The sequence below is a fragment of the Diadema setosum genome, chromosome 18 (genome assembly GCF_964275005.1).
Source record: "Diadema setosum chromosome 18, eeDiaSeto1, whole genome shotgun sequence".
NCBI lineage: Eukaryota > Metazoa > Echinodermata > Echinoidea > Diadematoida > Diadematidae > Diadema > Diadema setosum.
The window spans coordinates 8789026-8812210 of NC_092702.1; the positions used below are offsets into that span (position 1 = coordinate 8789026).

At 40.3% G+C, this 23185-nt stretch overlaps 1 protein-coding gene across 1 annotated transcript in view; it reads left to right on the forward strand.

Annotated features, from left to right (window-relative positions):
* Window positions 1-23185, forward strand: part of LOC140242064 (fibronectin type 3 and ankyrin repeat domains 1 protein-like) — a 32102-nt gene that overhangs the window by 3338 nt on the left and 5579 nt on the right. The window contains exons 2-4 of the mRNA XM_072321826.1: window positions 2522-2687; window positions 10059-10183; window positions 22490-22649. Of these exons, the coding sequence (XP_072177927.1) occupies window positions 2522-2687; window positions 10059-10183; window positions 22490-22649 (451 nt within the window). The remainder of the gene's footprint in view (window positions 1-2521; window positions 2688-10058; window positions 10184-22489; window positions 22650-23185) is intronic.

Genomic DNA, 23185 nt, shown 5'->3' on the forward strand with positions numbered 1-23185 from the left:
ACGCAAGAGCGTTGCAGAGATGTACGGTTTTCATACAAAACTATAGAAACTGCGTTTAAAACCATCCCTGAACATATACGGAAGTCCGTTATTGTTGAAAAGACTTGCATTGTTTTTGTTTTATTTACTAATTACTACTATAAAAACTGCATTTAAAACCATCTCTGAACATCTATATATACGGAAGTGCGTTATTGTTGAAAAGACTTGCATTGTTTTTTTTTAATCAAAATAAATGCAAGTCCACCAAATCACACGAAACGCTGTACTAGTATTTCAACGGAAGAGCACAGCCGCCAGAGAAGACTTGCGATTTTGTACGAAACTATAGAAACTGCGTTTAAACGCATCTCTAAACATCAACGGAAGTGCGTTATTGTTGAAAAAACTCGTATTAATTGTTTTTTTATTTCGTACGCAAAATTAAAAATCAAGATCCATTCTGAAAATCAAATGCAAGTCCATCAAATCACACGGAACGTCAAGGCTTGCGTTTGGATTCATGTACGAAACTATGTGTAGGAAACTCAGTTAAACTCAATTGCGTTCAAACGCAACTGTCCATATTATGCAAGTCCATCAAACCACACGCAACGCTGTATTTAGAACGCAAAAGCGTTGCAGAATCTCGGACTTGCAGTTTTTGTACAAAACTAATAAAAGTCTATGCGAAAGTGCGTTATACATTGTTGAAAAGACTTGCATTATTTTTTTTTTTTAATTTCGTAATGGCTACAGGAACTTTCGCCGTGACCGAACTTAATCTGCACTAGCACGGGAAAGAAATCGCAACATTTACACATTTCAAACTACCGAAACGCATGCTGCTTCCTGAAATGTCAATAAAGATAGGTAGCAAGTTATTGTTACAGTTCGCTATGCCGAAGGTTTAAATCTCAGTCCAAAGTTATTAGTCCGACAATGGAAAGATGTTTGTTTTTACGAACTAGTAATCCGAAAGTTGTCGTTTTCAGATTAACAAACTTGACTTTTGTTTTTTTTTATTTCAGACGGGCCTGCACCGTACAGCGCGGTTAAATGTTGCGAATCGGAGCGCGAGAACAATTCATTTTCCGAGTATGGCAATAGAAATTTATAAGCAAAACAAATAATGCGACTTAAGGAAGGAAAATCACACATATTACTTCAACTCAGTCGGCACTGAAAAATTATCTCGACAGAATCATACGAATTCACACGCATATCTTCGCAGCAACGCAATGAATATAAATCGCAATGGTACTTGCAATTTGGGGAATTGTGTTTGATTTTTCAAATCAAGTTTAAAACGTAGTGTCTAGAAACGGGCACAGGTTTCCGATCTCGTTCTCTCCAAATCTCTGTAGAGATTTTGGAATTGTACGTTGTCGTCACTAATCCACGCGAGATTTATGCATGAACTAAAACATTATTGTTGCTAATGTCAGTATAGGCATGTTTTGGCGGCAAAAGGAAGGAGAAAGATTTTTCAAATCAAGTTTAAAACGTAAAGTGTCTAGAAACGGGCACAGGTTTCCGATCCCGTTCTCTCAAAATCTCTCTAGAGATTTTGGAATTGTACGTTGTCGTCACTAATCCACGCGAGATTTATGCATGAACTAAAACATTATTGTTGCTAATGTCGGAGAGAGATTTGACTGAGTAGCGATCCGCATTAGGCATCGTGGAAATTGTCCCCACTGACATACATAACGCAGCCGGTTCGCCGTGGAGGGGGGACCATATCACGAGTATATATACTGTTGGAATAATCCCCACCTCCATTCAAAACACGCACAGTTCATCGTTGTGTGGGGACTATATCACGAGCATAACAGAGGGGGAGTGGCTACTCTATGGTCGTGAAATTGTCCCCACCACGTGTAATTCGCACGCAGTTTCCCATAGAGTGGGGACTATATCACGACCATATAATAGAGGGAGATACACGGAGATACACAGTACTGTATGAAGAGTGTGTGTGTCACTTTAGTGTGTGTTGTCTCACGACTATTGACCAATCATGACGTCAGTTGCGTCAAAATCCGCAAGACTGGTACAGCTGTACACTACGCAATACGTGCTACACTCTCAACTAGGTATGTAGGTACTAGGTGGGATTGTAATAGTCCCCAATGGAGAGGTGGGGACTATATCACGATTATGCCGGTGATGTCAATGGCTTCAACCATTACATGTCATGACCAAAGTGCTTGATAGAGATCATACTATGCAGTACAGGCTGTCAGCAGTTTTATTTTTATTTTTTCAGTAATCATCGTCAAATTAAGTGCCCCATTTATGCTGCTTACTCATGTTGTTCAAGCAGTCTTATTGGTTGAATTTGTCATTTTCCATATGCCGCCCAATCCAGTGTTGGCAATGAGAAATACTGCATACAAGTAATTCAATTTAATGCTTGATTTTGTTCCTTGGCACAAAGTGCAAAAGCTTTGTACTTTGATAGATTAACCCTAACACCTCCCACTCCAATCATGGTAGAGAGTGATTTAAAGTATGATCCTATGATTTATTTCTGCAGTGCCCAGAAAGCCGGACCCCCCTGTCGTGGGAAAGGTGACACATCATAGCATCGAGCTGTACTGGGAAAAGGCATCCAAGCAGGATACGGTTGCCAAGGGAGATGGGAGGCTACGCTACATCATCCAGGAGTCAGACCTCACCCAGGGATGGGGCAATGTCTACACGTAAGAGAAGCTGCTGAAAGAAAAGTTTCATTTTCCATTTTTCATAGGACAGCAATGCGTCTTGTCTGTGTTTTGAATTATTGTTGTTCTTTGTCATCATTTGTTGTCATTAATTCTGTTTTGAACAGACCTCTGTTTCCAATTAGTAAAGGCCAATTTACCAAAGAATGCAAAAGACACTTCCTCTTATCCCATTTTTATGCCTCCGCCATGAAGTATCACTGGAGCCATTATTTTTTTTTTTTCCTTTTTGGTACAAGTATGCAAGTCAGTCTAAGATCAAGGCTGCTCTGCAAAACCTTTACGTATACATTGAATAAGATATCTTGTCTCGAAAGGGTGTCGGATCGAACAGTCAAAGCAGAGCATTGTGCTCGGAAAACTTGTGGGGTACTTTGATGGGCTGGCTAAAAGATGTGTTGTATAAGGTCTTTACTAATCTCTTGTGGATTGGTAATGAGAGCCAAAGACAGAAAAGGAGAGAGAAGAGAGAACTTGGTGAATGAGAGAGGTGAAAGAAGAGACAAAATGCCATGACGACATTAAAAATCAAACATAAGAGAGAGAGAGAGGGAGAAATTTGGTATTAATGTTTTATTTTAGTAATGTTGTATGTTTTTTGTATGCCACAGACCTAATGAACAATAAGTATAGTATTACCCTTCTCACAGTCTAAGTTTCCTCTTTTAATTCGAGTGATAGATAGTCAGTAACATGTATTCTCTGAGCATAAATCATATTAAACCACTTCATATGTGTATGTGTGTGTTAATTTTGAACAGGAAGAGAGTTGATAATCTTCAAAAGGATTATCAAGGGGTATGTGTGTGTTTACCTGACCGATGTAACATAAAATTTAGTCAATATGCAAAAATTTGCTGATTTAATGTGCAATGTGTATCTCCGGATCTTTCAGATTTTCTAGAAGAAACGAAATGAAACATTACAGGAAAGACAGACGAAATCTTCAGATGACATGAGGGACAGATCAATAGACATAGTTTAGCTTTCGTTATGTACGGATTGTGTGTGGCCTCAGATTGACAAAAGACCTGTACACAATAATGAATTCAATGTATTTTTCACAAACTTTGAAATCTTTCACGTGCTTATTGTGGAGCATTTTCCCAGTTCATAAAACCTTCAAGGATTCTTGGTGCCCCTTCTGGGCAATGTCTGGGATATTCTGTTTTGGCTCTGCTTGGAAGCAATTCAAATGTGTACCATCAGCTCTGAGGATAATGGCAGCCAGCACCATTTATTGCTGTTGTGGGGGGAAATTGTGGTCGTTATGGATCATTGGCCTCGGTTTCAGCTGCTCTCAATGGAATTCTCATAGCGTTGTTGTTCGCCCGAGGTTGTCTGAAGTCGTTTGGGGACCTGTTTCATAAAGATGTTTGCAATATTTGTAAGTGGCAACATGCGTCATTGCTTTGGCAGTAGCCAGGAAAGGACCAGTTGGGTGTGATTGCTGCTGTAATGCAATTATTGCGTTTTTCAAGAAATACAATGTTTTTCGTGAGACATGCCCCCAATAGGCCTTATCTCATTTTTTTTTTTTTAAATTACAAGAAGGCTGTACAGTACTGGTTGAGGTGGGGATTCATGCTTTTAACATTCCTAAGTGAGATAATGAGATACCTCTTATGAAATTTGAAAGAGCATACGTGAAGGATTCAACGTTTATTTGATGAAAATTGGTTTTCAAATGGCTGAGATATCAAAAAAAAGTGATAATAATAAAAGGTGACAGGCCACGCATTTTATTAAGATCTCTTTGTTTTACCTTGTTTTTGGATATCCCAGCCATTTCAAAACTGATTTTCATCAAATAAACTTTTGATACGCCTTAGAATCGCATGCTCTTTGACATCTCATAGAGTGGTTTCTGAACTCAAATCAGATGTTTCCACTTTTACAGTATCTCGCAAAACGTTAAAAGCTAAATTCTCACCTCAACCAGAACTGTACACATCCTTTAAAAGGGTGAATTTTCGCAACTCCATGATTATGATAAGACTGTACAGATGTGTAGCTTGGATACAGCTAATGAATTATGTAACCACATTTGTTACCAAGGAAACTTCTACCTGAAGCATGACACAGCATGCCGTGCACATCCATTCACAACTCAGATTACAATTCCACAACTTTCCCCACCCCCTTAAAAAAGCACAGTGTAAGTCAAGCGAGCATGTATTAAGATTATTTATAACATTGATTTCATAAAGTATAAACTGCAATTTAACCACATTAACCTTCAGATGAACTTTTCACATGATTTCTATTTATCAATGTACAGTGTTTTTTTTTCCCCCGAGTGAAGAATGAACTGCTCAGTTGTTTTGCGGAGGTGTTTAAGGCAAGACAGGTGGCAGCATTTGTTATTTTTAGTTTTAAATATGGCTAATCCTTTAATTAATAATGCGAACGTCACATTTCGTATGTTTCCTTAGCGACCACAATGCTTCACTTGTAGAAGCGTGAAGTGGTTGCATATGAGACACTGTGATACGAGGTGTAAACGTTCTTGAGCGATCCAAAGGCGCTCATCTGTCATTGGTCAGCTATGAGGGGGGAAATGATTTCTACGTCACATATTTTTTACACCATCCTGTTTGGCAGCTAAAACGGCTGGGATGGGTGAGAGAGGGGAATAGGGAAGACATTTTTCTCAATATCTGCTGTACGATATTAGATGCCATTGTAACTAGGCAGCTTCCAAGATTCACACACTTACTGTAAGTGTGGCCGACGTAAAGGGTTTGATGTGGACAAAAGTCACTCAGCTCCAATAACTCGTGTGAATATCTTCTTCTCTAAGGTAAGTTGCATGGTCTGCATTTCTAATTTGATGAGGCAATGGACCTAGCAACGTGATATGGGATTAGTGTTTTTTTTGTGGGGTTGATAGCAGAAAGTCATTCTAGATTTTGATTTCCCTGGAATGGATAATTGTTCCATGGTTACAAATGCAATGTTTGACAGTTCTAATGGCTTACTTGATTGATACAAGTTTGTAGGTCTTAAAATACAGTATGAATTATGTCCAAAAGTTTAAAAAGCATGCGGAGCATAATGACATTTATTTACATTTGTGCAAAGTTTGTCTGACATTGCACTTACAGCTGTATGTAGCTACTCGTAGTAGCAGCAGCCAAGTTCACACAATGTATCACATGTGACATCATATAGGCCTACATACTGATACTGTCTGCCATCTGTGTACTTGTTTATTATCATTATCTTAGAGATCATGGTTTTGTAGATATAACTGTAAAACGAGGAATGTTTGCAAGCATTTCAATTTTGCAAATTTTGCGAGCGCCAACATTCGCGAAATTAAAATGCACGCAAAAGTTCTTGCCTACACAATATGCATTGGATGCCAGTGGCCTTTTGTGAAAATTTCATACTGTGAGAAAGGCCATCAGCTCCAATCTGCGAAATTTTCATGCCGCGAACATATCATGTTTTACAGTATGCCAATGTTAACCACAGAACCATAGAATTTTAACCACAGAAATGTCCCCAAGTACCGTTACTATACAATGTACATGTGGCTAGTTGTATTCACTTATGGTGTCTTAACATGTTATTTTCAAAAGTTCTTTGCTGAGATGTAGGAATCTCGTATTGGTGCTGTGGTTAGACACATGCTGTTTCAGTAGCCTTGAGGTTTTGATTGTAAGTGCACTTTTTAGTGGTACAGTGATGAGGCAGTTATGATACAATGTACAGTTAACAAACAAGCTTCATTGACAGAAGATCAACCCAAAAAAAACAAACACAACAACAACAAACAAACAAGAAACAAAAAATTACACCCCAAAATGCAACAACAAACAAAAGCAAACTAAGACCTATCAAACAAATGACTTTAAACAAAAGTGATAATTTTCCCTGCAGAAAGAGATACTGTAATATCTATTATCATTTTATAGCCATAAAGCATGCTTTAGATTGAAAACAGTTTGTAGCAATTTGAGAAACATGCTTTGGTCAGTAAGTACCGATAGTCTTTTTCTATCAAGTGGCTTGAACATTGAAGACCCTCACTTCGTCTGATAATCTGCCCCCATATCCTCAGGTATTCCAAATGGCTTGCTGGTTTTGCATACCAGTGGCTCTGTTTCCAACACCACTGATACATCTTTGCTGAGTTAGGTTTCACACTGTACTGGGCTCTTGCCAGCTTTTCTGTGCATTTCTGGCCCAATTGTAGAGAGTTGACTATCAAAAGCCAGTGCAAAGCTTGAATGAAGACCCTCTTAGAAAGACAGTGAAACAGAAACCCTAGTGTACATGTATAAAGGCACATCTTGAAAAAGGAACAACTCAAAACAGAATCTGTCACAAAACAGCCACATGTTAAATGCATGTTTGAGTGGACCCCTTCCTTTTGAAGCTTACATAGTAGATCTTTTCGTAAATGCTGGCTGTATTTAGACATAGTACTTTTATTTTCCTTTTTTTTTTTTTTTGTTGTTGCATGGATCATGAATATACTTCACTTTACAATAAGCAAAGGTTGCAGTCTGAGTAAATTGTGATTTGCTGCAGATGAAGAGGTTGGCAAATAGAAATGGCTGCCATTTAATTAGCATAATCCTTGAGTGTACGTGGACTTTACAGAGATAAGTGGTTGTAGGTACCACTACCAGGTATCTATGGTGATCCAGGGCGGCTATTACCTACAATTGTAGTCTGACTTTCAGACTTTTAATGCTCCAACTTTTACCCATTTTAACTCAGTAGGTGCATCAGAATTAGAAGAGGCCATCTCATCTGTATACACTGTAACTGTAAGTGGTAATAATTGCAGGTCCTTAATACCAGTAACAGGAAAATATTTTTGGCTTTATAGATCTTTGCATATGCTGTATACTGTATAAAGTTTGAAAACATAATTTATAAAATATACGTAAATGCATGTAAAAGGCATAAAGAAGCTTATGGCATGGGATTTAGACTAGCCATGGAGGTACAGGTACAACAACCTCCATGGACTAATTGTTGTTAAGTTATATTCCGTCTCTGAAGCCACAGATTTTAAAGTGTATTTTAAGTGTTGATTCAGTGGTTGCAAGGTGCACTTCGAGTGTGTCAAACAGTCACGAAGAGCATCCATTAGAGGCTGTCAATTCCAACTGATACACTCACAACTGCTGTCCCCTGGCATATCCTGGAAAAAGTGTATTGTGTTGGGTCGATGAAGCCGACAGTGCATGCTGTATTGTTCTTGTTGAGTAGAAATCTTGCTCTAATTGTGCTCTGTTCTGCTTCAGTGCAGTGACGCACAGCAAGGAGCCGTTGGGTTCTGTCTCAGCCTCACTGCAAATGTCAGGAGAGAGGAAAAAGGGGAGGAAGGTTTTATTCTCAGAGAGTTGTAATATGTTTATTGATTTTTCACATCGTAGACGGATGCGTTCGCTACAACAATGACTTTGGAAGGTTCTCAGTGAACCAAAGAAATGCTTGTTATACATTTAGTCTGTGTTCCTGTGAGGTCTCACCTTCCTGACATTGACTCCCAATCAATATCATGGCACAGATATTTCTTTGTGGAGCCTTACAGGTTACAGTGAGCCTATGGCATATTGTCATGTGCAATATCGTGTACCCTTTTTAATTTCGATTGAGTAAAGAGATAACTTTCATAGGAAAAAGATTTGATTCAGGCTCATTAGGCGCGGTCAGACTGGCAAAAGATCGCGAAGTTTAAGATTGCGATCTTTAAGATCTCGAAGTTTTGCCAGTGTGACCGCAAACTTCCCACGAAACTTCTCGCGAAACTTCTCGATCTCTTCGCGTTCGGTGCCTCCGAAGCGCAAGGCCATTGTCATGTACAGATGTGCATTGTTGCCATTGGACGGCGCACTCTTTCTTGCGCGCATACGAATGGCCCAAACTTCGCGATCTTAAACTTCTCGATCTTTTGCCAGTCTGACGGCGCCTATTGTTTCATGACCTACAAAACAGTGTATACTGTTGGAGTTGTCTTTAGGAAAAATCAAAAGAAAAAGAAAATTTAGAAAAGGGTAGAAATTGTGTTTTATACTTGTAGTACCCTGTATACTAAAGAACTATCGCCACGAACTGTGGTATTTGGGGTGATAATTAAACCTTTTGAGTGAAATATGCATGCAAGATTTATGTTTGAATCATGTCACGATGACCACAGATCATGCAGCTGTGTGTTTTAGATGTGACCTAACACACGTCCAGTTTTTTCCTGTAGGAGAATAAATGTATGCACAGTACTGGCTGGTGAAATACCACAGTAATTCACAATGAAAATGCAAATGCACCAAGAAATACGTACATGTATGTGTACATTGCAAAATACGGTAGTACGGTATATAGGGTGGTACATCTGTAATTCAAGCTTAGCGTAAAATACGCATGCAAGATTTGAATGTGAATCATGTCACGATGACCACAGATCATACAGCGGCCGCATTTCTCCCGTGACCTGACACGCTTCCTGTGTTCTCCAGTAGAAGCTACTAGTATGTGCATTCACAGTGCTTGTTTTAACCTTACAGAGGTGTACCTCTTGACCAGAAATCCTACATTATTATGTGAATGAGGAAAGTATTGATTAAGTCACAATGGAATCTATTGCCATGGTAGTTTGCTAACAATGAGAATAGTGCTGGCAAATTACTGTAAAACACTATGGTAATGCAAATGTTACATGTACCATGCACAGGTAGTTGCACACGGTAGTTGTACACTTTCGTCCATTACATGAATTCACCTTCTTGGGCAGGTCTCAAGTGTCCATCAACACTTCCTATCTTATGAGTTAAAATCAATAAAACCGGCATAATGCTCTTTTGGGTCTGCTACCTTCAAAACCATAGGGTGCATCACTCTCTCTCTTCTTTTTTTTCTCACCCCCCCCCCCCCAGTTCCCAATATTTCAGTTTATTATCTTATCTTTTTATGGAGCACACATGTACCGGTACTCAACTGATAATTTACAGGTGCGTGGCTGGATGTTCATTGCCATTGCCGAGTGATCGATGAAGAGCGAAGTTGGTTCAGGCCATGGGCAGGTGCGAAGGATGCTATCTCACTTTATTGACTCCACCGTGCGGGGTTGCAGAGTGTATGAATTACAGGATTGAAGACTGCACAATACAATGCTGCTGTAGTATCCAATATCATGTAAAGCGAAAGAAAGAAGGGGGATGGATGGAGAATTGCTTATCTTGCCCAGATGGCATGACTGTCTCTTTATAATATATGAAGCATGAACCCTGTCTCAGAAATAAATATATCTCTCTACATATTCTTTTTTCTTTTTTTTATGATGTTTACAAACTTCCGCATTTGTATGATTTTTCTTGAATTCTTGTGCAGGGGTTACGGAACAAATCACGTGTTTGATGGTCTTGAGCCTTCCTCGCAGTACAAGTATCGTCTCAAAGTCATGAACAACAACGGGAACAGCGAATTCAGTCCAGCTGTCACTGTCACAACAACCAGTGAGTATTTTCTGTCACAGCTAAATTTACTGATGTCACTGAGTTTTAATGAAAGGAGTGCCAGTACAAAGTCTGCTCAATAATAGATTTCTTTGCAGTCTTTTATTGCTCACAGCTCTGGTAAATGTGAACCAAGCTGGGACTAGGCCATACAAGTTGAAAATACACATGACATTTCAACTGATTGACAAATTGCCCTACATCGACGTAAATAAGCACTGAATTGATCAGTATTTTAGTAGTAGCCATGATAAAAAAATCATGGGCGTACATACTCGAGCAGGATTCGAACCTACGACCTCCTGATCACCGGACAGGCGTCATCTCCACTAGACCACCGAGCTTTCGCCCGACAGCAAGTGTTGGTTCTAATCCTTGTAGCATGATGTAGGGCAATTTGTCAATCAGTTGCAATGAAAACATCTCGACGGAAGAATTTCATGAATTTGAACACATGACATTTGCTCTGCAAGGGAGGGCAAGATTTTGTCCCCCCCCCCCCAAAAAAAAAAAAAAAAAAAAAGATGACACCTACAGTTTCATAGTTCAAATCGCATCAGCTGAGAAGGCCATTGGAAATCGCCAAATTTGTGCATGTACCAACTTTTGACAAACTCAAAACCACCAAAATATCTGAAATGAGACCCCCCCCCAAAAAAAAAAAAAAAAAGAAGAAAAAAAAAAGAAGTGAAATACTTTGACAGTATGATACAGTACCACTTGTACAGAAAGCAAGGTGTAACCCTATTTCAGTGACCTGAAATGCATTGTTTAGATGGGCATGCTGTCTTTCCCCATATCACATATTAGCATGATAGTGATCACCTGTAATCCAGTCGATTCTCTGACAGTAATAATTGATCAGGGTTTTCTATTTCATCAAGCTCTTTCCCTATCGTTCGATGCTAGCTGCCTTAATTACATTTCAGTCCCATCTGTGTAGTTGATTGGTGATGGGTATGTGAAATGTCTCTTTTGAGCTGCCGCAGCACAAAACAAATGTTGGCCCTGCCCTTTTAGGAAGAGGAGTCTTCAAGAGCTGGTGCCCTTTACCCACTTGGGTTGCCCTGAAATTCACATTTCTTTTTTCTCTTTTCTGAGCTGGATATGTGTATCGACGTAGAATACTTAGGTGAAGGGAGGGATGGTATAGCATTGAGTTGATTAGGGAGTGCACCGTCCAATGTGCTGCAAATTCTATTCCTCATACTCTTTTTGATATACCTGGATGAAATGATCCCTTTGTAATTAATTATACATCATTCTCATGTGGTCTGTTAATAAGAAATGAGGCAGCTGTTCAAAATCACATCAGTTGCAACAACTGTAAAGAGGTAAATCTACAAACAAGATCAATCAATTACAGTTAACATAGGTGGAATCATACATCAGCATAGAAATCCAATTCAAGTCATACATAAACAAGTGAAGCAGATGTATTTTTTAATGTTTCAAATGATTTGTTACTTATTGGTCATGGTAATACTAATAGAGATGGGGACATCACAACGTTATCTATTATGTTTAAACTGATCAGAGTTACAGAGATTGGGATGCATACAGTACACACACATGCATTGATACGCAAGAATGAGAAAGTGTGTTATTAGTCATTCACAAATACAACTCTGTGGAAATTTCATGTGTTAAAACAGCACAACCACTTTGTCATCACTTCTAGTTTTTTCTGTCCTGCTTTCCAACATAGATATAGAGATAGATAGATAGATAGAGAGATAGATAGATAGATAGATAGATAGATAGATAGACAGAGAGAGAGAGAGAGGGAGAGAGATAGAGAGAGAGAGAGAGATGTCATGCCAAAGAGAGGGATGAAAAATAGATGTGGGATGGGATAGGAGAGGCCAAACAATAGGTAGGAATGCAGACAGGTGCAAGATGGAATGCATTATTTGAATGCTGCCTGTAAACATAGTGTTACGACCAAAATCACTCTGAGAATGATCGCACAAAAGAAACAATCAACTGATGTTCAGGCGGTTTATTAACAGTGATATTGTGGGTACAGACTCGTAATCGGTTTTCACATCAGTACAATAATGATCACTATAAACAAATATAAGTCAGTAATGGAATCACTTACTCACTAAATCACGAAATCCCTACAGTTTCCTGGTGGTGTCCAAATACGATGCTTGATGCACAAATGAATGATCCGTGATGCACCGATGAATGATTCCTTCGACGTAAATCCAGAGGCACAGGTTACAATAGTCCGCGTTATAAATCCAGGGTATAATCCACGATAAATGTTCACGGCGAAACGCGCAGAATCCAAACGTTGTGACGACCACGTCCAGTTGATGCGTTTAATGATGATTCACTTTATAATGTCCAGTAAGGAATCCAGCCCGTCACAGCTTTGCCATAACAATGTCCGTTGACACTAAAACATGGAGTCTATCTCCAGTGTAGGCAAATTAATTCTCTGCAGGCAAAATGTCTCCCAGGCCTTATCTCCACAAACACAGTTTATATGGCAGGTCAGCAGGTAACACAGGACTGACTATAACAAGTCGCTTCAGAGCCAGAAGTGACGTAACTCTCAGAGCAGAGGTGTTGGGTACTCTGCCTACTGCAGAATTTCTCCAGCTTATATACTATCCATTCACCCCTTTCTAGTACATTCTGTAATTTTCTCCAACCTGGGGCCACATACCTGAACATACTAGCAAGTCCAAATTCCAGGAATCCTGGATGACTCACTGCCTAATATGTGCATAACATCATTGCCAAAATTAACTACCAATCACATTGGGTTACAAGGGCAGTGCCTCACTCAGCCAGCACTTCCTAGAATTTTCTGGAATGGGTTAAATCATTCTAGATTGAGTGAGCTTTAATGTATTTCCTGTCACATGCATACATGTACTGTAGCTACATTGTATACCATGTAGAAAATTCTCCACTGATCTGGTCAGCCTGTATGCACTATATCTATATCATATAGAATGTTCTCCATTAATCTGGTCACCCTGTGTACATACACATTAAACAACCATGCCTACAGCCTTGATACATGTACATAACTACTTGTGTGTACATTTGTGACACCATCCCCCATGGGAAAAAGAAAGCCTTGCCGTAGCAAGGGTTTCTTTTACCTTCACAATTTCTCATTGTTATTTACAACGAATGTGAGGTAACATCCAAGTCAAGCAATAATAATCACATACTATCACATACCTTTTGAATAGCTGCATTAATTCCATGTTCTCTTTTCATGGATACCATTTACATTGATATTGCTTGAATTTTCTGAGCTAATCATGTCAAACTCAAATTACATACCGGTACCTCAGTAATGGATAAGCTAAACACTGTATGTGTAATGTGAGGTGAAAACCTTTCACCCTTAACTTCTACTGTGCTATCCACTACCTATGTCACACCAACTGACTTTCTGTCATAACACTCTTTCAACATATTGACATGACACATTCTCTGTTCTTTGCATCTGTCTGGTGTGCTGATCACATAGTTCACATCATTGAGTTTCTTTTTGACACAGTACGGGCCACTGAACTTGGCTTTCAGTGGTTCACCTTGTATGGGCAGCAGTACAAGAACTTTGTCACCTGGTTTGAAGGTTCGAGCTTTGGCATTTTTGTCTGCCTTTCTCTTCATTGAGTCTTGTGACACTCTCAAGTGTTCCCTAGCTACCTCACAAGCCTTTGAAAGCCTTTCACGGAACTTTGACACATAGTCAAGTAGGTGGACCTCATCATCCGCAGTCATGAATTTCTCTTTGATGAGCTTCAGTGGGCCCCTAACTTCATGACCGTACACCAACTCAAATGGGCTGAAACCCGTCGACTCATTTGGGGAGTCCCTCGTTGCGAACAGAAGGAAAGGGATGCCCTTATCCCAATCCTCGGGATACTCCTCACAAAATGCCCTAATCATTGTCTTTAGGGTCTGGTGGTAGCGCTCCAACGCACCTTGGGATTGGGGATGATAAGCTGACGACTTCAGCTGCTTCACACCCAAACGATACATCACCTCTTGAAATATGCCTGACATGAAATTTGACCCTTGGTCAGACTGCACTTCCTTGGGCAACCCATACCTAGTGAAAAACTGCACTAGAGCATCTACCACAGTCTTAGCAGTGATATTTCGCAACGGGATAGCCTCTGGAAACCGTGTAGACATATCCATGATTGTCAAGAGGTACTTATGACCCGACCTAGTCCTAGGCAAAGGTCCAACACAGTCAACTAGAACCCGACTGAATGGTTCTTCAAAGGCAGGTATCGGAATCAATGGCGCCGGCTTCACTGAATGCTGTGGTTTACCAGCCACCTGGCATGTGTGACAAGTCTTGCAAAACTCAGCCACATCCACATTCAACCCTGGCCAATAGAAATGCCTCATGATCCGATCCTTTGTCTTTCTGACGCCTAAATGGCCGCCAACTGGTAACTCGTGAGCAATCCTCAAGATCTCACCGCGGTAACAGGGAGGGACAACAACTTGACGGACCACCGTCCAATCCTCATCAGCTGGCCTATGGGGAGGTCTCCACTTCCTCATCAAAATGCCATCTTTGACATAATAGCACTCAGGGACCCTTTCAGCCTCAGCCTCAGAACACGCCGTCTGAGACAAGCCTTTTAACTCAGAGTCTGCCTGCTGTGCTTCAACCAAGGAAGACTTGCTAAACAGCCCATCACTGTTAGCCTCGGAGCCTAATACAGCAACCCCATCATTCAAATCCTTGAAAAAGGTTTCTGCCAACCAAACACCGGAATTCTCCTCCACATCAACAGAATCCGCATCATCTTGAACAGCTCTACGAGCCTGAGACCTAGTCACAACACAATCTGGGAAAATCCCAGGAAACTCCTCCTGCAACTGCTCAGTTTCAGCAACCACCACTGGTTTATCCGAAACAACTGGAGACGCAACCACCTTATCCCCAGCCAAGTCATTCCCCAACAGGAAGTCAATGCCTACCATGGGCAACTCAGGAACAACTCCAACAGTGACAGGACCAGAAACTAGGTCACACTTCAAATCCACTCTATACAGTGGTACTGACATATAACTGCCATCAACAGTCTGAATCAAGACTTTTGCATTCACTGCACTATCTGGTGGAAAAGTCATACCACCATCCACCATCAACGACTGAGAGGCCCCCGTATCCCGCAGGATGACTACTGGCTTACCTGCCTCACCAGAGGTACATGGGGTCACCTCACCATCAAACAAAAAGCTACGATAGCTCTCATCCACCTGCTTAGTCCTATCTTTGAACTTGGGAGATCGACTTTCAATGGCCTGTGTTTCACTGAAAGGGACACTATTTTCGGGTAGGACACTTTTTGACATAACAAATCCTACCTCCTTCGTTGCACCATTTTGCAACTTCCAACATTGCGACTTTATGTGCCCTTTCTTGTGACAATGAAAACATCTGATGACATTTGCACTTGTACTGGACCCTTTGTCAGATTGAGGCTTTGGTGCCGATGAAGTTTCAGAACTCGTGCCTTTTTCAGAACCAGCATTCTTTGGATTGCTCGACTGATTTTTGTCTCTCTTATTTCCAGAGAAATTTCCGAAAGGTGGTCTGTTGTCATTTCTGTGGGTCAGCTCATACTCATCAGCCATCAAGGCTGCTTTATGCAAACTTGTCACTTTGTGATCATCCAAATGTGACCGCACACTGAAAGCAACACTCTTTTTGAATTCTTCCAAGAGAACAACCTCACGTAGGTTATCAAAATCCTGATCCACTTTCAGGGATCTGTACCACCTATCAAACATCATTTCTTTTTCACGAGCAAACTCAACATGTGTCTGGCCTGGTTTGCGGTACGAATTTCTGAACTTATGTCTGTACGCCTCTGGCACCAACTCATAAGCATTCAACACTGCCTTCTTGACTGTAGCATAGTCACGTGATTGCTCTTCAGAGAGAGACGAGTACACATCAGCTGCTTTGCCAACAAACACACTTTGAAGGAGCATGGGCCAAAATTCCTGTGGCCATTTCAAACTGTTAGCCACCTTCTCAAATGACACAAAGTATGCATCAACTCTATTTTCTTCAAACTTTGGCACCAATCGAATGTTCTTGGCCAAATCAAATTCAGAGGGAGCCCTTTCACGATTTCCAACAGTCTGTGCATGAGTCAATTCCATCTCACGCAATTTCACTTGTTGCTCCACTTCAAATTTCTGTTGTTCCATTTCAAGTTTCTTCATTTCCAGTTCTTTTTGTTCCTTCTCCCTCTCTCTTTCTCTTTCTCTTTCCTTTTCCTTCATTTCCATTTCTAATCTCATCTTCTCTTTCTCCATTTCCAATCTAGCAAGCTCAAGCCGTGTTTGATCTGAAATTTGAGCTTGATTTGGAGTGTCAATTTCTTCTTTGAGCTCCATGTGACCAGCTACTAAGTCAAGAATTTCTGCCTTTCTTACACCTTGTGGAACATCAACATTTAAATGCTGTGCAATAGCAGTCAAATCACATTTGCGTAACCTTTGCAAATCTTTGAGGGACAAATCTGTCCTCTGAACAAATGCCTGAACATCCATTGTACTGATTGACATTGTCACATGTATTACACACAATGTACAATTGAACAATCAACTCACTGGTATTTTGTCTGTACCAATATTCTGGATTCCGGAACGTTCCAAATTCTAAGTTTTGGCTTTAAATTCACTTCCCGGACAAGCCCCCAATTTTGTTACGACCAAAATCACTCTGAGAATGATCGCACAAAAGAAACAATCAACTGATGTTCAGGCGGTTTATTAACAGTGATATTGTGGGTACAGACTCGTAATCGGTTTTCACATCAGTACAATAATGATCACTAACAAATATAAGTCAGTAATGGAATCACTTACTCACTAAATCACGAAATCCCTACAGTTTCCTGGTGGTGTCCAAATACGATGCTTGATGCACAAATGAATGATCCGTGATGCACCGATGAATGATTCCTTCAACGTAAATCCAGAGGCACAGGTTACAATAGTCCGCGTTATAAATCCAGGGTATAATCCACGATAAATGTTCACGGCGAAACGCGCAGAATCCAAACGTTGTGACGACCACGTCCAGTTGATGCGTTTAATGATGATTCACTTTATAATGTCCAGTAAGGAATCCAGCCCGTCACAGCTTTGCCATAACAATGTCCGTTGACACTAAAACATGGAGTCTATCTCCAGTGTAGGCAAATTAATTCTCTGCAGGCAAAATGTCTCCCAGGCCTTATCTCCACAAACACAGTTTATATGGCAGGTCAGCAGGTAACACAGGACTGACTATAACAAGTCGCTTCAGAGCCAGAAGTGACGTAACTCTCAGAGCAGAGGTGTTGGGTACTCTGCCTACTGCAGAATTTCTCCAGCTTATATACTATCCATTCACCCCTTTCTAGTACATTCTGTAATTTTCTCCAACCTGGGGCCACATACCTGAACATACTAGCAAGTCCAAATTCCAGGAATCCTGGATGACTCACTGCCTAATATGTGCATAACATCATTGCCAAAATTAACTACCAATCACATTGGGTTACAAGGGCAGTGCCTCACTCAGCCAGCACTTCCTAGAATTTTCTGGAATGGGTTAAATCATTCTAGATTGAGTGAGCTTTAATGTATTTCCTGTCACATGCATACATGTACTGTAGCTACATTGTATACCATGTAGAAAATTCTCCACTGATCTGGTCAGCCTGTATGCACTATATCTATATCATATAGAATGTTCTCCATTAATCTGGTCACCCTGTGTACATACACATTAAACAACCATGCCTACAGCCTTGATACATGTACATAACTACTTGTGTGTACATTTGTGACAATAGTTTAAACAAAGAGAATGAGTGAGAATCGTAACAGAAAAAAAATGCAAGAGTAGGGAGGTGGAGGATGGAATAAACAAAACCACCCCAATAAAATGAAACAAAGCAGAAATGCGCACAAATGTGACATTAAACTGATGAGGCCCATTAATGCACAAGAGTTTAATTGGTTTTTAATCAAGATGCAAAACTCAATTTGATTTGCAGTCATCAATCACACATGGCCCAAAAAACTAAGCCAGTCGCAAGCCAAGCAATCTAATTCCCTGGACTCCAGCTATGATTGTGATTTGAGCACCCTCACCACAGAAGCAGTATGGTGAATGGCATCGTGGAGTAGATACAACAATAATGATATTTTTTTGTTTCATGTGCAGTTTGCTCACACTGCGCGAGGTAAATTATGACCTGCAGGGGTAAAAAAAAGCAAGATGGACCAATTTTCACATCATGATGTGGATCGTGATATGTGGGGATTTATTTGTGTCTATGCACAAGTTCTGTTGGTTTTTGTGTCATTTTGCGGAAATCAATTTTTATGAAATGTGTGCAAGCCCGCCTAACATTTGGCTGCAGCCATAGAATGTGATTTGAACGCAGCAGCTAGACTGCATTGAGGCAGGGCTGGAACTTCAAAAAGTTGATGACGAGATGCATTCGACAAAGTGTCCCATTGTGACTGTCAATCAGAGAAGGAACACTTGACATGAATTATCACAGCTGCATGTTGTGTGCTGAGTTGCCATGGTAACAGATGTTTAGCACTGTCTACTGCTGACATTGTCGACTCATGAAGAAATTGTTCAGGACGAGCTTACTGTACCAGTTGGTACCAGGTACACAATATTCAACGTTAGCCTTTACCGAGGAGCTAAGGGTTCAAGTGATCTACAGTCTGTATGCAATCACTCTTCTTTTGTTGTTGTTGTTGTGTGCCATCTTTCATGCAATGCATGTGAAGCCCTTTACAACCTGTGTCATTTGGTACTATACTTTGAAGAAATCATTTATAGGCAAGAGATACATCTTAAGGGATTTTAAAACAGTTAAAGGGGTGGTACAGTATTGGTGGAGATGAGAATTGGGCTTTCAGCTTTTTGTGAGATACCAAGAAAACACTTATGAAATGGTACAGAGCATACCATTTTAAGAGGAATTCAAAGTTTATTTGATGAAAATCGGGTTTGGAATGACTGAAACATCCAAAAACAAAGTAAAACAAAGCGATCATAAAAAGTGTGGGTCCCACACTTTATTAGAATCGCTTTGTTTTGGATATCTCAGCCATTTCAAAACCAATTTTCATCAAATAAACATTGAATTCCTCATGGAATTACACGCTCTTTCATATTTCACAAGAGGTTTCTCATTATCTCACCAAACAATGTTAGAAACCTGAAATTAGGTCTCAACCAAAACTATACTATCCCTTTAAGGTTGCTCCATGAAGCTCAAGAGCAGGGCAACTGTTTAGTGTTGACCCAAAGTCTCTGAATTTAAAATGTCTTTGCCCCCAGTCCAGATGCAAAGAAGTCAAGTGATATTGTATACAACACTGTATACTTTTAGAGATGAAAGATGCATTTGTACTATGCATCCAGAACCTGACTTTTCTATATGTATACCCTATCTAAGAAGTATGTACATGTATAATGTAAGAAATGCAACGACACTTGCCTATTCATGTTTGTTAAAATGTGTGCACAAGATGTCTCTGGAAGGATTAATGCAAATGATTACTCTCAGTGATATTCGCAGGGCATGCAGACCAGATTATGATGTGGCTGTTTGTGTTTTGAAATCTGTTGATTTCTACAATTTACACATGATGGGAGTTGGACATTTCATGCAGTTTGCAGGGTTGCAAATGACCAATAATGTAAGCAGGCACATAAAGTATATCTCTGTGGTTCACTAAACAAAGATTAAGGAAAGGAGGACAGGTCAGGAAAGCAGGGTTAGCCAGTAACCCACTTTTAAACACTCAGCTCTGCATTCATTGGAGGAGAACACAGAGGAATCACTGAGTGAAGGATCCATTTTATCCTGCAGCCCAAAACTATAGAAACATACCCCAAAACAAAACAAAGCAGAGGAATCAAATTCTTGAGAAGCCTGTACACTCTGTTTAATAAAAGGAGAAAAGAAAAGAAAACAAGATGTTCTACTCCTTGTGAAAGCGTAAACTCAGTTGGCACCACTTAACAGCAGTAACCCTATCATCTCTTTCTCTTGAAATGAACCAGAACGGTGTTGGGTGAAGGAGACAGGAATAGTTTCACACTCTAGGGCTTTCTACACTTGTAAATTTTTGCTTAGTCCCGTACCAATGGTGGGGCTAAGGGGGGCCTTAGCCCCACCGTTGGTACGGGACTATCCTTAGCCCACTTTCTGTTTACACTCGTTTTTGCCAAAGTGGGCTAGCCCCACCGATAGTCCGGTACTATCTGGCCCTGCAAAATAGCAGGGTTAGCACCGCAATTGCAGTGCCACGCAAGTGAGTGTAAACAGAATGAAAAAATAATCCTGGGCTAAGCGACGGAAGACGAAGTCCGACTCTCACTGACCAATCAGAAACGAGGTAATCAAGTGCTGCCGGTGCGTGCGTGTACGTGTACAGTACACAGCGTAATCATGAATATTCATGTGGTTTGGAAAGTCCGGGGCTAAGAAATACGAGTGTAAAAAGGTCAGTTTTCTCCTTAGCCCCGGATAAGAGATAGTACAGGACTAATTGGCCAGTGTAAAAAGCTGAAAAAAATGATACGGGATTAACGATAGTCCTGGGTCAGAGAAAATCCGGGGTTAAGAAACACAAGTGTAAAAGGGCTAATGTAACAGGACAGGATAGTCTTCAGAAAGGACTTTTTTTGTTGTTGAAATCTTGGAAATGTAGGTATTCATCATTTTCTCAGAGGAAGGGGAATGTTCTGTTGGCATTTCTGTATTTGTGGAGAGAGTGTTGATATCCCTTTGGGGAAGGGTATGATTTCTGACATGTGAGAGTGAAGGATTTTGATTGATTGCCATTCCTTTTGTCTGAAGACCATGGGACCTCCAAAATGGTCCCCTTTGCACATTATGCAGTCTGTGAGATGTTTCAGACTTACAATGAACTTTGTTACAAAACGTGTTTACTGAGATATTTGTAAAGGCATCACCTTGTTTCAAAACATGTTTCTTGTATCCAGTTCAGGCAGGGAGGTGAGACAAAAAGGTTTTGTCTATACAATTTTGTACTTCCCTGGTTCAGGCAATCCTTCCAGGTGTTTCCTACTCAGGTTTAGCTTGCTTGTGGGTGCACTCTTTCATTCAAGGTGAACAGTTTGACCTACAGTAGTAAACTAGATTGAGGAGATCCAGCTGTCAATCACTTGACCATGCATACACTTTTCCATGGTGTGTGCATTATATTTGTCCATACTCGTGCATGAAAGCATAGAGAGAAGTGTGTTTGATTGACAGACCACTGAGGTTGGGACACACAGCTTGGGGACACAGTACAATAGCATTGAGCAAGGAGACTCATTCCAGTGTCTTTCCCCCTATTCAGACGCATGCCATTTTATACCAAAACTCGATAACGAAATGATGTATAAAGAATCATCGTATACATATAGCTGACAGACCATTCAGACTCTAATTTTGACCGTTCTGGGAAACGTCGTATAGATGTGCAGTTTCCCACTGTGCATGTTTTTATAGTCATGAGTGACAGCTGTGGGGTCACCTTTCGTGCGTGCTCCCATTAAGCCCCGCCCAGTTATACCGTTCTATGGTCGCCATACGTTCAGATGCACACGGAATGCTGATTCGTTATCGAGTTCTAGTTTGAAACGATGCTCTTACCGTCGTTTCACTATACGTCGTTTTGTTATATGTCGTTTCGTTATACGTCGTTTCGTTAGTCAGCATTCAGACGTATAAATTCATCGTATAGCTATACCGTTTTGGTATAGCTATACCATTCTAGTATAAATATTTTTGCGTCTGAGTGCCCTGTTTATTACACTCACTGAATGACTCTAAAAATGAAAGTTAGAAATACATTTAAAGGAGAACAAAACCCGATTACGTAGAAATACATTTAAAGGAGAACAAAACCCGATTACGTACAATGTGTGGGTTGAGAGAATGCAGCAATATTAGTTAAACGCAACAAAATTTGAGGAAAATCCATTGAAAAGTTGTGAATTCTTAAAGTTTTAGTGCTGCCATTGCAGGATGAAAATAATGCTGCAGTTCATGATGTCTTGCATGTACAACAATATAGAGAAGATGTAAAGAAAATTCAACATTTTCATTTTTCTAGTGTAATGAAAGAGCGTTTGACTTGCAACCTCTTTCAGAAAGCAGGGGGGAATGATATTACCCTTAACATATGTCAGTAACAAGTCAAGGGAATGTGTGTTTTTCATTAAGAATTAAATTTCATCTTTATTTTTTACAGAGGAGCCCCAAACTGGTGAGCAGCTACACAAGGCAATAACCCTGACCCAGGACATCCAAAAGGTGCGGGAGATTCTCGACTCTGGGGAAGTCCTCATCGACGTACCAGACAAATTCGGCTACACCCCGCTCATGGCCGCTGCCCAGAGGGGGCTCACGGAGTGAGTGGGAGTGTGTTGTGTTTATGGCTTTTGCTTTGTGAAATATCATTGTGCACCATGCCGTGTGCAAGAGGTATTTGGGCATTTACTTATAAAATATAAGTAGAGTGAACCAGTTCGCTAACTAGATTAAAAAATGTCAAGATGCACGGATCTCTTACATTAATTGTCCCTTAGTTAGACTAAGGGCTTGTAATATTGACTGTTCATTGGAACCTTTATGGTCAAGCATTCATATACAGTTGACATGTTACTGTTAAAAGTGGAAATTTTTGCGCAGCAACCAGATGCTAGCGCAAAAATAAAAGCACGCAAATATTTTTGCATGTCATATGTTCCAGTAGTTAATGTCCTGATTCCGCGGAATCAAAAATACATGAAATCCATCTTACCCAGCCGAGCACGAAAAATTACTCGCACGAAAATATCCACTTTTACAGTATAGTAGTGTTATTGTCTTCTTTAATAATCTTGTAAGGTATCAAAGCTATCTCTTTGACTGACATCATGTTCGCTGTAGAACATTAGCCCATCAG